Source organism: Hipposideros armiger, unplaced genomic scaffold (assembly GCF_001890085.2).
Source record: "Hipposideros armiger isolate ML-2016 unplaced genomic scaffold, ASM189008v1 scaffold_4, whole genome shotgun sequence".
NCBI lineage: Eukaryota > Metazoa > Chordata > Mammalia > Chiroptera > Hipposideridae > Hipposideros > Hipposideros armiger.
This window is the reverse complement of record NW_017731354.1, coordinates 5,982,077-5,999,290: the sequence shown is the minus strand read 5'-3', so window position 1 is coordinate 5,999,290 and position 17,214 is coordinate 5,982,077. Positions and strand designations below refer to the sequence as shown.

At 46.2% G+C, this 17,214-nt stretch overlaps 1 protein-coding gene across 3 annotated transcripts in view; it reads left to right on the top strand.

Moving 5' to 3' along the window:
• The window catches only part of SALL1 (spalt like transcription factor 1), a 24,551-nt gene extending 7,337 nt beyond the window's left edge, over nucleotides 1–17,214 (top strand). For 2 of the 3 annotated variants that reach the window (XM_019643733.1, XM_019643725.1), the window contains exons 3-4: nucleotides 3,913–7,337; nucleotides 8,488–10,110. In XM_019643733.1, coding sequence (XP_019499278.1) covers nucleotides 3,913–7,337; nucleotides 8,488–8,928 — 3,866 coding nt within the window. In that variant the 3' untranslated portion in view covers nucleotides 8,929–10,110. Of the gene's footprint in view, nucleotides 1–3,912; nucleotides 7,338–8,487; nucleotides 10,111–10,755; nucleotides 10,887–16,818 lie in introns of those variants that run through there. The other variant, XR_002124166.1, reaches the window with a different exon arrangement.

Sequence of the window (17,214 nt, the reverse complement as noted above, 5' to 3'; positions counted from 1 at the left end):
GAACACTGAGGTTCAGGCTTTTTCTCAGGTCTGTGCAAAAAAAAAGATAAAAGGTAAAAGACCAATCAATCAAAAATGTTTGTGATAGCCTTTCTAAATTGGCCTGCGAAAAGGAACAGCCTGTTAAAATTATGGGCTCCAAAATCACGATCACAAGAGGTTCTGTTGAAATTGTGAATGTGATCTTAAAGTAAAGGGGAGTAAAGTGAAAACTCTTTCTGAGAAGCTCCAAAAAAGAAAACTAAATGTGGCAGAAGAGTGGTGGTGGTGTTTTGTTTTGCTTTGTTGTTTTTTTTCCCCCTGGCTGGTTAAACCTTTCTGTGTGGGGCATAGTTTTATTTTTGTTTTCTCAGTAGACAGATATCCTGGAACACTTCAATTTTCTGCCTCCTATTCTTCAGTGTTTGGTTCAGATGATGAAAAACGGACAAATTTGAATTGGGAAATCAAGTACCTAAATAGTAAAACAAGAACTAAGACATTTGGGATTTTAGTATAAATTGGATGGAGCTGTAAGATCACCCCATCCTCCTCCCCCAGGGAAAAAAAAAAAAAAACCCAGAACATTCCAAATATCTTTTTGTGTGTACATACTTAAAAAACCACTACTTCTTAAATCTTCCTATCTGACCAGGATTACAAAATGAATTTGCATGCAAAATCCATAAAAAAAGAACTGGAATGTTATTTTTACCATAGTACAGGGAACAAGGCAACTGTATTTACTACAATGGGGTCACCAGTTGCAATCCTGTGTAACAGATTATTCAGAAAGATACAAGGTAGCAGTCGGGAAAATGAATTAGAACATGTTGGTTTGTGTGTGTATGTGTGTCTTATCACAACTTAAAATATTCCCTTTAGTAGTTAAAGATTTAAACTAGTGCTCATGTTTTATCTTTTTTAAAAGCTATGTCATTGGAATTCTGTTTAGAATGCAGATAGATTTAAAGTTAAGAACTATTACAGTGTAGCGACACCTGCTTTTGAAATAAATCAAAATAGATACCAGGAATTTTTTTTTTTGGTGTTCATAAACATCAGGAAATTAAATTAGTTGACTCTACAGTGAGATCAAATGTCAGCTTATTAAAATGTTGTGAAAATCTAAGCTAAAATATGGGCATCTTTTTAACACAGTCTCTTTCTTAGAAGCAAGTAGGCATTTATTTTTAAGCATCTATATTTTCCGTCCAGTTAGCACAATCCTAAATATAAAAATGTTCAGGTTGAAAAACTTGAAAATTCTCAAGTGAGTCTTGAAGCAGCACAAATGCAGAATTCAAGCACAGGAAAGTAATAATCGGCTAAATCCTGTAAAGTAACCTTCTTTTTATTTTCTCTATATATTATGAGAATATCAGATGTTTGCAAGTTACAAAGAATTAAAATGCCCTTTAATCGTGAGCACAGATGTGCTAAATATTTGAAGCAACTACATTGTAATGTGTACAATTGATGAAGTCAGTTTTCTGATTTCCCTTGCTAGTTATTTAGTTCTGAATCTGTCATTATTTGTCTAAGCCCAGCTGACCAAGCAAAACTGTGTTTTAAAGTGGCTTTATGTTTTGATAAATGTGAGCTGGTTGAAAAGTATTTTCCACTGAATGCAGAGCTTAATAGAACATGCTGACATAATAGTTTTAATGCATTTTGTTGAAAATGTGTGAACAAACAGAATAGCTTTTGTTCCTTCATAATTGGCTGTAAAAGTAGATGGAAACATAACCATTACATATGGAAATGTGCAAAGAGAAAGAAATAACATTTCTGTTGAATATATTAGGAATTGCATTTCCTAGTTTAAAATAAGCATCTGAAATGGATGCATCATTTAAAATTGGTTGTCAAAATAAGAAGCTTTAAACAGAATTTTTGTCACATTATTTTTGTCCCAAGTTAAGCAACAGAACTTTAGCGAATTTTGTTTAATATTTTGTTTATATTATTTTAAGGCATGGAGAGAGACAGAAAATGCTTAAAACAGCACCTCGAATGTACATAGGAATACGGTACCAATTAGGGTGATTAAACATTAAATTAAAACAGAATCATCATTCATATTTTCTGCTACCACAAAGATTTGTTTGGTATTGTTAATGCATTTTGCACCATACCCTCACAGAGATTAAAAGATGGGTATTAGGAAAGCTAGCTTGTTAAGTATAACTTAGCTACTCAAATAACACTCCCAGAGAATAAAGTGTGCATACGTTTGGCGTACTTGACCAGGGCTTCTAATAAACTTCAGCATCACTCAAGGCAAATAAGAGTTGAAGAATTTTTAGAAGTTAGTATTTAGGTATTAATTATATTTTCTGGAATGCAAACCAACTCAAGGCTTTTGTTTTTTTGTGTTTTTTTTTAATTTTTATGTTCACTACGAAAAGGCAAATGACTGGCTCTTTTGAGTTGACTCTTAAGTTTACCAAAAAAAGCAGCATTTTGATTTTGCATTTATTCATATTTACAATTAGTTTTTTTATTTCTCCCCCCCTGCAAGTTTTCTGGGAGATTCAATTTGGAAGTCATGGAAACTAACTATTATCTGACTCAGTTCTGCAGAAAAGCATGCAGGGAGGTAATCCTTGAATTAAACAGTTTTTTTTTTTTTTTCCACAGCCTTCAGAGATGACCACACACCATTTGTACAACAGAAGTTGGTGTTCCCCATGCTGGGCAAACAATGGGACGCCATCCTGTCTTTGAATAGGATGTTAGCTTGGAGTTGGAGATTTTTATGTTTAATTTACAAATGGATCTTAGTGAGAAGAAATCTGAGCAACCAGTGGAAACAAACATGAAATAAAGGGATTTTTATAATGAAAGGTTCAGGACAATCTGTTAAACAATTGATAACAGTTAAGAGCAAACTGTTTTTAAAGGCATTCAGACAAGGAGAATGGCAAAGCATTTCCAAACTCTAAACTAAGAATTATTTCTTCACTTCCCCTTAACTGCACATCCTTCTTTAAGTTGATGTTTAATCAGAAATGTAAATCTTGTGCCAGTTTTATAGATATAAAGAGCACTGTTGATAAAAATATTTAGAGGCGTAATGTTGCCATTTGGAGCCTAGTGGCATATATTCCTTGATTAGTGAGTGGTAGCCAGGGTTGCATTCTTTAATTTTAAAAATAAACATGCCACAGGGTGATATATAGGTGCCAGGCAGGCCTTGTAACGGATTATGATCACTTTGTTTCTCTTCATTGTGTGTGTGTATGTGTGTGTTGCTTTCTCTTTTGTATTCCACTGAGTCTTGAGAAATAAAACAGTCTGGAGGGTTTGTTACTGAGATGTGGCTAAAGTGTGTGTGTCACGGATCAGACTTAGCTCCGTGTTAGCTCGGGTTCTAGGTGGGGGCTGGAGGTGATTTTCAAGTTGTCAGTCTTCAGCTTGGTGATACGCATTTTTTTCCCCCTTGTCAACAATTGATTGGAACCTGAATGACTACAAATTAGTTTAGTGACAGAACAAACTGTCACAGATATCTTTGAATCGGTTGAAAATGAATAAGGTTGACAGAAGCTCAGGATCCTAATAAGTCCTCAGAATGGTTGCTGGACCCTCTCTGGATGAGTAGACAATACGGTGTATAAAATATTGGAAATCAATACTTAGCTATGGAATTTCATTATACACCAATGTCTTCAGTTCATAGTATTTTATATTTTGATGGATTATCTGAAGGCCATGGCTCTCTTTGATACCAGATGGATAGGAATTCCTCCAACATCCTTAAAATGTAATTATGAATGTTCTTAGGTCATATTGACTGGTTTTCAAGAGCAATAGTTTGGAGTTTTGCGGGTGGAAAACAACTGATCCACCTCTTTCTTTTTTTGAAGTCATAGGTGACTGTGTGTGTCCTGGCTCCCTTCCTAACCCTGCACCTTTTGATATTTGCAGGAGACACAGAGAAGGGACAACCAAACCGCATCACGAAGAACAAGGACGCTCATGTCTGTGGCCGGTGCTGTGCCGAGTTCTTTGAATTATCAGATCTTCTGCTCCACAAGAAGAACTGTACTAAAAATCAATTAGTTTTAATCGTCAATGAAAGTCCGGTCTCCCCACCCAAAACCTCCCCCAGCCCCCCTCCCGATAACCCCGATGAGCAAATGAATGACACGGTTAACAAAGCAGATCAAGGAGACGGCAGCGACCTTTCAGAACACCACGGACTTGACAGGGACGTGGAGTCCATGGAGGTGGAGGCCCCAGGGGCTAACAAAGGCGGCGGTGGCACTCTGAGTGGCAGCAACAGCAGTGCCACCCCCAGCTGCACCAACAGCTCCTCCACAGGTACCTCAGCGATCACAACCTCTCTACCTCAACTCGGGGACCTGACAACACTGGGCAACTTCTCCGTGATCAACAGCAACGTCATCATCGAGAACCTCCAGAGCACCAAGGTGGCGGTGGCCCAGTTCTCCCAGGAGGCGAGGTGCGGTGGGGCCCCCGGAGGCAAGCTGGCTGTGCCGGCACTCATGGAGCAGCTCCTGGCTCTGCAGCAGCAGCAGATTCACCAGTTGCAACTGATCGAACAGATTCGTCACCAAATATTGCTGTTGGCTTCTCAGAATGCAGACTTGCCAACATCTTCTAGTCCTTCTCAAGGTACTTTACGAACATCTGCCAACCCCTTGTCCACACTGAGTTCCCATTTGTCTCAGCAGCTGGCGGCAGCAGCTGGATTAGCACAGAGCCTCGCCAGCCAATCTGCCAGCATCAGCGGCATGAGGCAGTTACCCCCAGTCCAGCTACCTCAGAGCAGCTCTGGCAACACCATCATTCCACCCAACAGCGGCTCTTCCAACGTGAACATCTTGGCGGCGGCAGTGACCACCCCGTCCTCGGAAAAAGTGGCTTCAAGCGCTGGTGCCTCCCATGCCAGCAACACAGCGGCCTCGGCAGCGTCCTCACCAGCTTTCGCAATAAGCAGCTTACTAAGTCCTGCGTCTAATCCACTTCTACCTCAGCCGGCCCCTGCTAGCTCGGTTTTCCCCAGCCCTTTGCCCAACATCGGAACGACTGCAGAGGATTTGAACTCCTTGTCTGCCTTGGCCCAGCAAAGAAAAAGCAAGCCACCAAATGTCACTGCCTTCGAAGCGAAAAGTACTTCGGACGAGGCATTCTTCAAACACAAGTGCAGGTTCTGCGCGAAGGTCTTTGGGAGCGACAGTGCCTTGCAGATTCACCTGCGTTCCCACACGGGGGAGAGGCCTTTCAAATGCAACATCTGCGGGAACCGCTTCTCCACCAAGGGGAACCTCAAAGTCCACTTCCAGCGCCACAAAGAGAAGTACCCTCATATCCAGATGAACCCCTACCCCGTGCCTGAGCATCTGGACAATATCCCCACCAGTACTGGCATCCCTTACGGCATGTCCATTCCTCCAGAAAAGCCGGTCACCAGCTGGCTGGACACCAAGCCGGTCCTGCCCACTCTCACCACTTCCGTCGGCCTGCCCTTGCCCGCTACCCTCCCGAGCCTCACACCCTTCATCAAGACGGAAGAGCCAGCCCCCATCCCCATCAGCCATTCTGCTGCCAGCCCCCCAGGCTCTGTCAAAAGTGACTCTGGGGCCCCCGAGCCCGCCACAAGAAACCTGGGTGGGCTTCCGGAGGAAGTGGAAGGGTCCACCGTGCCACCCTCCGGTGGCAAAAGCGAAGAGAGCAGCATGGCCGCCAGCTCGGTCCAAGCAGCGAGCAACAGCGCTCTGAGCTCCCCAGCGGCGGACTGCACCCCAGGCGGTGCCACCGCTTTCGCCAACCCTTTGTTGCCGCTCATGTCCGAGCAGTTCAAGGCGAAGTTTCCTTTTGGGGGACTCTTGGACTCAGCCCAGGCATCAGAGACATCCAAGCTTCAGCAGCTGGTAGAAAACATTGACAAGAAGGCCACTGACCCCAATGAGTGTATCATCTGCCACCGGGTCCTCAGCTGTCAGAGCGCCTTGAAGATGCACTACCGGACACACACCGGGGAGAGGCCCTTTAAGTGTAAAATCTGTGGCCGGGCCTTCACCACGAAAGGGAACCTAAAAACCCATTACAGTGTCCACCGCGCTATGCCCCCGCTCAGAGTCCAGCACTCCTGCCCCATCTGCCAGAAGAAGTTCACCAACGCCGTCGTCCTGCAGCAGCACATTCGGATGCATATGGGAGGCCAGATCCCCAACACCCCCATCCCTGACAGCTACCCTGAGTCCATGGAGTCTGACACAGGCTCCTTTGATGAGAAAAATTTTGATGACCTAGACAACTTTTCCGATGAAAACATGGAGGACTGTCCTGAGGGCAGCATCCCCGACACGCCCAAGTCCGCAGACGCGTCCCAGGACAGCTTATCTTCTTCACCTTTGCCCCTGGAGATGTCAAGCATCGCTGCTTTGGAAAACCAGATGAGGATGATCAATGCCGGCCTGGCAGAGCAGCTGCAGGCCAGCCTGAAGTCGGTGGAGAACGGGTCCGTCGAGGGGGACGTCCTGACCAATGACTCGTCCTCGGTGGGTGGCGACATGGAGAGCCAAAGTGCTGGCAGCCCGGCCATCTCAGAGTCTACCTCTTCCATGCAGGCTCTGTCCCCATCCAACAGCACCCAGGAATTCCACAAGTCACCCGGCGTGGAGGAGAAGCCGCAGAGAGCAGCAGTACCAGGCGAATTCACCAATGGTTTGTCTCCCACCCCAGTGAATGGCGGGGCTTTGGATCTGACATCTAGTCACACAGAGAAAATCATCAAAGAAGATTCTTTGGGGATCCTCTTCCCTTTCAGAGACCGGGGTAAATTTAAAAACACTGCTTGCGACATTTGTGGCAAAACATTTGCTTGTCAGAGTGCCTTGGACATTCACTACAGAAGTCATACCAAAGAGAGACCATTTATTTGCACAGTTTGCAATCGTGGCTTTTCCACAAAGGGTAATTTGAAGCAGCACATGTTGACACATCAGATGCGTGATCTACCATCACAGCTCTTTGAGCCCAGTTCCAACCTTGGCCCCAATCAGAACTCGGCGGTGATTCCCGCCAACTCCTTGTCATCTCTCATCAAAACAGAGGTCAACGGCTTTGTGCATGTTCCTCCTCAGGACAGTAAGGACACCCCCACCAGTCACGTCCCTTCTGGGCCTCTGTCGTCCTCTGCCACATCCCCAGTTCTGCTGCCAGCTCTGCCCAGGAGAACTCCCAAACAGCACTACTGCAACACGTGTGGCAAAACCTTCTCCTCATCGAGTGCCCTGCAGATCCACGAGAGAACTCACACTGGAGAGAAACCCTTTGCTTGCACTATTTGTGGAAGAGCTTTCACAACGAAAGGCAATCTTAAGGTACCTTACTCCATCTGTGCCTCCCCCAGCCGGGCATCAGTCCCCTCCCTCGTTGCCCTTGGTGGTTTGTAATGCATGCTTCCGGGGTCAGCCGCCCAGATACCCAGGGAGACAGTTCTGGCCAGGGAACCTGCTGCACATGGCAGACTGCGGAAATGTGGGTGTCTGTGCAGGTCGGGATCGTGGCCGGGACCGGGGCAGGCTACAGCTGGCTGAATGTCAGAGTGCATTGAATAATTTGGTACCTGAGCGAAACAGCGGCCCATCTCTGTTGTCTCGCTAAGTGCACCAAATGAATTGCCTCACCTGCCAGGGGAGACAGCCCGGCGTTGCCATAGGTATTGATGGAAGCCGCCATGTGGCCTGCATGCGGCCCATATCACTTAATAATTACAGTTCTCCTCAGCGTATGCATCTCTTTTTCATAACTATGCAGTCCGGCATGGTTTGTTTTTTGGAAAAAAACGACAGCGTCACTCATCTGCTAATGGGTATTATGATAATTGATTATACAGCACTTCCTACTGATATGTGTTGGAAATAAAGCAAATATGCTTAAGTTCTAGAGCAACAGTTGAGCTCTCTTACTGTGTACATTTTTCTGTTGACAGAGTATTTCTCTAGAGATTGCTGCCAGTAATGTGAGATGAATAATGACTTTCTGGCGGTTGCCTCCATGCACGGGCCCTCCAATGGGCAATCAGCGAGGGGTACTTTCTTCCTATCTGAAAAGGACATTTATAGGGTAAAGGGTGTCAGATACAATATTTACCATTGCAATGAGAGTGGACATAACAATTCTGACCCTGAAAGGAGCTATCTGCGACTGACTGGCTCGCTTGAGGCCATTATAAGCTAAATACGGGTAATAAAAAAAGAGTAAGTAAGGCATCTTGGCCCAGGAAGAGGCGAGGTGGCCCAGGGCTGCAGAGTGCGAACACATTATTACAAGTCGACGGGAGTGGACGTCCCCATTACCCTTTCCACTGTCTGGCATGTAATAAGAACAGACAGTCAGGCCGTTTGCTTTGCTGAGTGTTGTTGGGATGTGACTTGAGACAGATTCAACTATTAAGCTTCTCCCTTCCTTACCCTCTCTCTTTCCCTTTTGGTTTTTTTTTTTTTTCTCTCTCCCTCTCTCTCCTCTCAGGTACACATGGGCACTCACATGTGGAACAGCACCCCTGCACGACGGGGCCGGCGGCTCTCAGTGGACGGCCCCATGACATTTCTAGGAGGCAATCCCGTCAAGTTCCCAGAAATGTTCCAGAAGGATTTGGCGGCAAGGTCAGGAAACGGGGATCCTTCTAGTTTCTGGAATCAGTATGCAGCGGCGCTCTCCAACGGGCTGGCCATGAAGGCCAATGAGATCTCCGTCATTCAGAACGGTGGCATCCCTCCAATTCCTGGAAGCCTGGGCAGTGGCAGCAGCTCACCTATTAGTGGGCTGACGGGAAACCTGGAGAAGCTCCAGGACTCGGAGCCCAGCGCTCCTCTGGCCGGCCTGGAGAAAATGGCAAGCAGTGAGAACGGAACCAACTTCCGTTTCACCCGCTTTGTGGAGGACAGCAAAGAGATTGTCACGAGTTAAAGCGACTCTGGCTGGAGCAAGAACATTCCTGTTCAGAACCGAGACCCACAGTTGCCTCCTGCCCCTTGCCTGGTTCCCCACCCCCCACCCCCCACCTTCCGGTTCCCCCAGATCTCTGAACTACAATATTATGAAGACATTCTTTTGTACCTTGTTCAACTTCTAGAGTTCTAAGAAAGCTTATTTATTAGTGATATAACCTTGCTTTGCAAAACAGAATGCAAGCGTTAACTTTGGTCTTCTGTATTTTGGACTAAATACTAATTGACTAGAGTGCTGTAAACTTGCTGTAACATTTATGGCAATTGCAAGTTGCCCTGCTAGGCGGTCTTAATCTGGCATTAACTTATTTTCTATATCCAGTTTAATATGAATCTGGTGTTGATGCAATGCCTCCGTGATGCATTAGATCTCTAATAAAGTCTGTATATAAATGTACACTTTGATCCTGCTGGAAAATTTTATCAGCAAACACATTGTCTAATCTTTCGAAGCAGAATTAAGGAAAGGACTAAAAGTACAGACTGAACAGTGTGGTTCCTTGAAAGGTTTTTTGTTTTGTTTTGTTTTTTATTCTAAAATTCAACCTGTTTTTTTTTTTGTTTTTTTGGGGTTTTTTTTTTGTAGATTTAACCGTTTCCGTTTTGAACTGCTCTTTGTATTGTGCTTTTTACTTGAGTCGTCCTCAATGTTAATAGGTTTCTGTACAGTAATAAGCACGCAGACTTCTTTAGAGAAAATACAAGTGTTGTTTTGGTAGTTGAGACTGAGGCGTAACATTTTGCCTTGTAGGTATATTCACAATAGAAAATGTGTGCTGGAATTTCACAATGCTGCTAAGTATAGCATCTTGAACAACCTTCAGTGGAGAAAATGCAGATGCTCTTGTATATACAGTAAGAAATATCACTTTCATTAAAATGTACATATGTTCCTTACAAGAGCAAATGCTTCTTCTTGATCAAGAGAGCAGGTATAGTGTTTGTTTATTTTGTATTAGGTATGGAAGAAAAAAAAATTGGACTGTTACATGCACTTTCTTGGAAAGTTGAAAGGAAGGGGGGTCCAATTTGTTTAACGTTTAATACTTACTAACAACAGAGATACTGTAATTTTACTCAAGTAATCAAATACATTTTTTTTTGCAACAGATAAAACAAAATACTGTGTCTGTGTTTTTAGAGTGCATTTCTATTTAGCCAGGCCCCGAAATGTATTTTAACACTTCCCTAGACACCAGTAAATTGTGTATGCAGTGTGTAACCCTTTCTAAATAAGGAATTGTAAAGGGAGGAACAGAAACAGGTTTGCATGGGCCTGTGGTTTTTCTTTATATTTTTTATTTGGAGGATCTAGATATTGTCTCAATAAGTATTACTCATTTGGCCACACTTCCCACAACCCCCACCCCCACCCAAGAAAAACGGGGTGGGGGTGGGGGTGGGAATGAAATGAAATGAAGAGTTGTTACTGGAGGTTTCACCCCGGACAGGTAAGTTTCCTTAAACAGGACATTTGTTACCCATTCAGACTTCGGCTTTATTTCAACTGTTCTGGTCTCGCTTCCCGGGATACAGTAGCTTTTTTTCAGGCGGTGCAGAGCAGCACTGCTGCAGAGCCCCCGACGCAGGGGTGTTATATAATCTGGCTCTGAAACCGGACCGCCGCCCAAAGAGGTCACCGTGTGTTTTATTTAATTGGTCTTTTAGGCATTAAAACACATGCATTTTTGAGAGGAAAAGTCGATCACGGAAGGATCTGTATGTAGAGTCGACTTGACTGTTTCGTCATCAGTGTTCACTTGTCCCTCTCTCCCTTCTGTTCTAGGGGAAACATGTTTTCCTCCTGAGCACTGTTTAGGGTCAGCAAACGGACAGGGTGGAAGTCGGTGTCTGTAGGGGTCAGCGAGCTTTCTTTCAGGGAGGCAGTGAAGCGCCGGCAGCCTGCCCCGCGCCCAGGTAAGGGAGAAGCGTCCGGCCGCCTTCCGTAGAAGCTTCCAGCAGGCGCAGGCCTCCCCAGGCTGGGGGCCCAGGCCCGGCCTCCCGGAAAGTGAGCGCTACCCCCAGGCCCCGGCATGGGGAGAGGGGTGGGGGTGCGATGTTCCCCTAAAGCAGGAGAGGGCGGGGATGGGGGTGTGCGCGGTGAGGAGGTGCAGAAAACCCACGCCGCCTCTTGGCTCAAGAGTGGGGAGCCTGAGAGAAGGCCGGCGCTCTGGCCAGAAGCTCGGGTTCCACGCGGCCCGCAGGCGGGCGATGTCGCTGCGAAGGAGGCGTCCACCTCCTTGCCAGGAATGGGCGCAACGTGGACCAGGTGGTCTCAGGGTCTGCGCCCCGGGACGGAGCCTGGGGGACCTGCTGGGGGGCTGGGGGGGGTCAGAGGGTTGTCGGCCACGAGCCGGGCAGGCTGACACCATGCAACCTGCGCCTCACCCGCCCCTCCACGGGCCCAGCCGCAGAGCCCTGAGCGCAAGGCCAGCAGCCCGACCCCTCTCCCGCCCCTCCCGTCCAGGCGTCAACCCCGCGGCCCCCACCCCCTGGGCTCCCACCGGCCCTGCGCGACCCCGGGCTGCGCGTCCATGTCCGCGAGGCGAGGCAGGCGGTCCAGGGTGGGCGGGCAAGTTTTTTTCTTTGCCCTCGAACCACCAACCTCCTCCCTTCTGGCGTTTTATGAAAGTGAGCTAAGGGCAGCAAAAGCAGCTTTGCGTTTAGACAGACTTCCCGAGGCATCCGAAGCCCTTAGGAACCGATCGGAGCGACCGGGTCTCCGTCTGTCCGGTCCCTCCCTCTCAGCGTTTGTCCCCGCCTCGCCATCTACCAGTCAGATCTCTGATCCATTGATCATCACCTGCCCGTTCCCCTTACCGTGCATTTCCAACGCAAGACATCGCCCTCGGCCCTGCTCCCGCTCACCGTGTGACAAATACACTCAGCCTTTCGGCTTAGCCCAGCAGAGGAGGAATGGGTTTATATTAAAAAGCAACAGGGTTTATTTTAAGGCAGATGATGGTAACGAACCTCACCATCCTCCTCACCCCCTCCTGCCAAGCCTCGCTTCACTTGTGTGTCTTTTCCCTTCTGAAACTTAAGGTGCCCCGAAGTAGTTTGGGAACCGTCAAGAACCGAAATTCCTGGATTGTGGCTGCCTGTCATGACAGCTAAATTCACAAAATTTTTTAACTAAAAATATTCATTTTGGTGACATTTTCCCCAGTTCTTTTTCTTTTTTAAAATGAATTGTAAAAATACAGAAAAGTGCAACGAATCATGTAACAAACCCCCTTGTGCCCATCTTGCAAAATTGACAAATGTTAGCAACTTGGGGTTTTCCTGGGGTTTTTAGTAACTGCTTTTGTTTTTCTCTCTGTCTCACTGCTGCTGTCATTGTCTCACCCTCTCCTAATCCTTTCCCTTCCTGTGTCTTTCCTATGTTCTTTGTGGTTTTTCTTTTCTCCCCATCCATCTACTGCTCCCTACTCCCCACCTCCACACTCACACACAGGGGCTTCCTTCTTTCTGAAAAATATACTTGGAAGAGCAGTTTGGTGATCGACAGAGACATAGGGAAAAGGGAGAGAAACCAATGGCAGACCAAAGCTGCCCAAGATCCCTCACTCCAGAGGCTGTGAAGGAGGGGACAGGTCCCTGCAGAACAATTGGAGATACCAGAAGCTAACTCAGAGCTTCGAGTTTTCATGCCTCAATCCTCATGAGCCACCTTTAGTCAATTGTCTTTTATGCAGATGTAGGGACAATTTTTTTTAATTGGAAAAAAAATGTTCATACAGAAAATCCTAAATGATTTGCAGTTGACATAAATTTCTAGCAGTAGATTATTTGCTTATTGTTTTTGGCGTGTTGTGAATGTCAAGAATGAGAGAACTTAAAAAAAAAAAAAGCTCCCACTCTGTTAAAACTTCGCAGTCCTGTTAGAAAAATAAAGCATTGGAGTCTTTACTAGGAGTTACACACTCTACCCCAAATGAAACAAATGTCAGAGGGGGTAACAAAGTGGGAAAAAATGTAAAGTGAATTTCAAAGGGCTCCACAGTAAAGCGCAATCTGAGATTCACAGAAAGTGGAGACGGATAAGACAGGAATTAGGTCATCTCCTCCAGACCCCAGGAAATCTGTTTAGATCAAAGCCTGCTCCATTAGGATAAACAAAACAGGGCCCATTGGGCTCTACCAATATTTTCATCTCTGTGCTAAGAGCTACTAATCTAACCGGCTCTATTTGATGAAAGAGGGTAAAAATTACAACTGTAAAAATGACTAAGGAAAAAAAATGTCCTCGCAACTCTACTAGGCAGATAAAGATTTAGATTTGAGCTAAAAAGTAACAGATCCAGGCCCAGATCAACACATACTTCCTGGAATTTTAGCACTAAGTAAATTATCTAATCCTAGCCCATTGTTCCCTCTTTATGCAGCCCCCCCCCATACAACTGAGAGTACCAGATGATTTACATAAAAAAAAATTGTTAAAATTTAACTGCAGTCTAAGAACGTTGCAGGAGGCCGGCTTTTGGGTTCTCTCACTTTACATTCCTTAAGGACCTACCACCCCCCACCAATCCTATTGTCCCTGCCCCCCAGGAAGTTGTTGGGGTAGTGTGCTGGCCTCTACTGTTCTGGATGTACTCTCAGCCCATTCCTCAGGTTTGGGCTCTCTTTCCACTGAGGGCAGATAGACAAGAGGCTGGAGCTTGTGTCCTGTAAGCCCGGCTTTGGGTCTGCACCATTCGGCAGCCGTTGATATTTTAGCAGCTAAGCCGAAGGCCTGTGTATGTAAGGCTTTCTTTCACCGCAGAGTTGATGGCCTTAAACCAACTGCCAGGGAACATTTGATAGATAGAAACATCCAGAAAAGGGACAGGAAATCCCAGAGAAGGAAAATTCACCCAAGCTAAATCCAGGGTTGTAGTTCCTTGCTGAGCCTGGTTTCCTCTTAACTGTTTAAACATGTGATTTGGCTCCTCTTGTGTTTCTACGTCTATCTGAGCTCAAGTTTAACAAAGACTCAGGGACCGCCTGTCAGCTTGGCTCTAGCCCTGTCCAAAGCCAGGACAACGGGGGTGGGGAATGTGACGAGCCTTTATGAACACCGCGGGGAACAGGCCATCTTCTGTGTGGGGCCCTTGGCTGCTCACCTAGCGGAGGGCAGCTTTTTACTTACGTTCTGCAAAGGGCTTTGAAGACAGTGGTGCTATGTGGGAGGCCGCACAAGTCGGTCCTGCTCGTGAGATCCAGGGTGGGACCCCTTCCAGCTTGCCGAGCGCAGCTGAATTCTGACACACTGTGGTCTGTTGGGACATGGATGCTGAGGCGCCAAGGGTCACATCCTCTTGGTGTAACCCCAGCCACAGTGCACGTGAGGCCCAGACGGTCACCTGTAAACCTGGATAAGATACAAACCTGGCAGACCCCTCTCCTGATGTAAGGGACGGGAAGGAGGATACCAGTTAGCCTGCAGAGCTGCTTCTATTGATTTATTCAGAATTTGGGGTTGCTTCCACATGTCTTATCTCATAACAATCCTGTGAGGCAGGCAGGGCCGCTGTCATTTACCAGATGACAAAACCTAAGCCTGGCCCATGGACCAGTTTCCCCATCTGTACTATGAGAAGTTCGATTTCCATCAATATTTCCCTGTAACATCTATCAGAATCTTACCATGTCCCCAATTTCACATTATTGGAGTACCACCTAGACTCTTACAGGTATTCCTTGCTTTGGGAAAGTTCGCTTTACACCACTTTGCTTTATGAAAGATCTACGTTAGTACTTGTTTTCACTAATCAAAAGAAATTCGAAGAGGATTTTCGCTTTACAGAAAAAGGCAAAAGTCAAAAATAGCATTCAGCGTCTGCCTTGCAGCGCGCCGGCACAGAGGCAGCAGCGGTAAGCCTGATCAGCGAGGGGGCCCCGCCGAGCTCCTTTTCGGGAACCACACTCAGCATCTCGTCAAGCCCGAAAGCTTTGAACTGGGTCTGAGCATCCTTGGTTTATCTCGACTTACTTTGTGCATCTGTTAGCAAGATGCATCCTAACGGAATTGCTTCTTTGCTTTACATCGTTCAGTTTACAGAAGATTTCATAGGAACACTCTACTTTGAGTAGCGAGGAAACCTGTACGTACGTATTTGTTAATCTCGTTTAAATTACTCGCTTTTTAAAACTTAAGGATATGTATTTATTTTAGAAAGACTAGGAGACATTGGAATCAACTCTCTCCAGTAGTCTTCCTAGTCCTGTGCAGGAGAAGTCCTTACAGTGCACTTCCATTTGGTGATGTGCTCCAGGTCAAAAGGATATGAGCACACCCTCATGCTTCATTTAGCTATCTCCTTTCTTAGTTTTCTTCTAACCAACTGCCTCTTGCTTTAGACAAGTGTGAGTCCTGTGGGTCTTCAAGAGTTTCCTTTCCTGGTCCCCTTCCCCACCCCCGCTACTTATCAACACACACCTTGGGAAGGGCCCAGAGTTTTTCAAACTGTGGATGGAACCCATTATGAAATCAGCCTAGTAGGCCACCACCAGCATTATTTTTAGAATGTAGTTGAATAGAAAATATCAGAGTACATCACACTTTGTAGTAAGGGTTAGTGGTGTCTTATGAAGCGTTTGTTAACGCGCTTATGAAGCGTATGTGTGTACACACACAGTGTGCCCTGGGCCACAATGATAAATGTACTTCTTAGCACAAGTTGCCATCAAAAAGTTTGAAAGCCACTGACAAAGGCCCTGAAAAATATGGTTCTCCCCTCTATTTCTCACCCGGAATCACAGAACCAGGGGCTTGAGAGAGGGGTCTGGCAGTCAGGTCTGGGAGTGGGAAGACTGGTGCTGTAGGTACAGGTAGGTGACACAGCTTTTCAGTTCTCTTTGCAATCACTCATCCATTATGCAGAGTCTTCTAGCGACTGCTTCTGCGGTAGAGAGGCTAGCGGCTGGGCTGCGGGGCTGGCTTGCCTCGGTTCTCTCCTGGGCTGCCTTTTGGGCGTAAATGATGTAAACAGCATTTTGCCATGGAGGGGATTCCTCCTTAAACGCACACATGAGTGCAAAAGAGAAAACTGCAACATGAGTAGGAAAGCTTAATTATAACTGCAACAGCTGCACTGTCCCTTTAAGATCCCTCCTCCCTTAGTAATTGGGCCCCAGCTCTTAGGTAACTAAGATAACATCCCTCCCAAACCCTGCCATTTCTAAGCATCCTTAGTTATTGTGCTAACTATGAAGCTTCCCGTAGCCTAATAGTATGTAGTCCCGAATAATCATTCCTAAAAGGGTCCTGTTAGAAACACTGGTCAGATAGGGAGGTTGCCGCCAGCCTTGAACAAAGATCAGATTCTGACTAACACACACACATGTGCAAGCACACACTTACCTAAATCCTCAGAGCTAGGGTGGCCAGGAAGGAACTGCTTAGGATGCACAGGAGTTAGTGTGGGCGCTGGGGCCTGAGTTATTATTTATTTATTTATTTATTTACTTACTTATTTATTTATCTATTTATAGAGTTATTTAGATTTATCCCTCTCCGTCTGGGTGCAGAAGTGACTGCCCCAAGGCCAGCTTGGCAGTTGAAGTTCAGGATGTAGTATCTCAACCTGCATTCTCAGTCCAATGCTTCTTACGTACATTGTAAGAAAAAAAGGGACGGTGGCAGTTCACGTCATTGGCATCAGCTCTTCAGCTCTTTCTTAGCCACAGTCCTGGCCTTGAGACTTGCAGTGATGCCCCCAGAGCAGGGTGGACATCCTGCCTCTTTGGGTTTGGACACGTGACTTGCTTTGGCCAATAGAAGGAGGCAGATTCGAGGGCCTGTCAGTTCCAAGCCTGGGCCTCAAGGTGCCTCCATGTTTCTGCTTGTGCCCTTGTGCCTCAGCCATCACCATGAGAAGAACATGCCCGTTGGTCTTGGGAAAAGAAGAAGAGGCATGTGGAGCAGAGCCACTCCCAGGTAAACCCAACCAAGATCAGCCAAATCCCAGCCGGCGGCAGGGGCCTGAGTGAGCCAGACAGAGCAGAGCCTACCCACAGATGGAGGGGAATAGACGGGTGTTGTTTTAAGCCATTGACCTTGCAGGCAGTTCTTTCCTTAGTGTCACTGGGGCCACAGTTAACCATTTCAAAAAGATGTATTTAACAATGACAAGGGTCAGACGTTGTTCCAGGCGCTTTACTTGAACTCACTTAATCCCTGTAATGACCCCACCAGGCGAATTCTGTCATTGCACCCATTTTATGGATAAGGCAACTACAGAAAAGTTAACTGAATTAT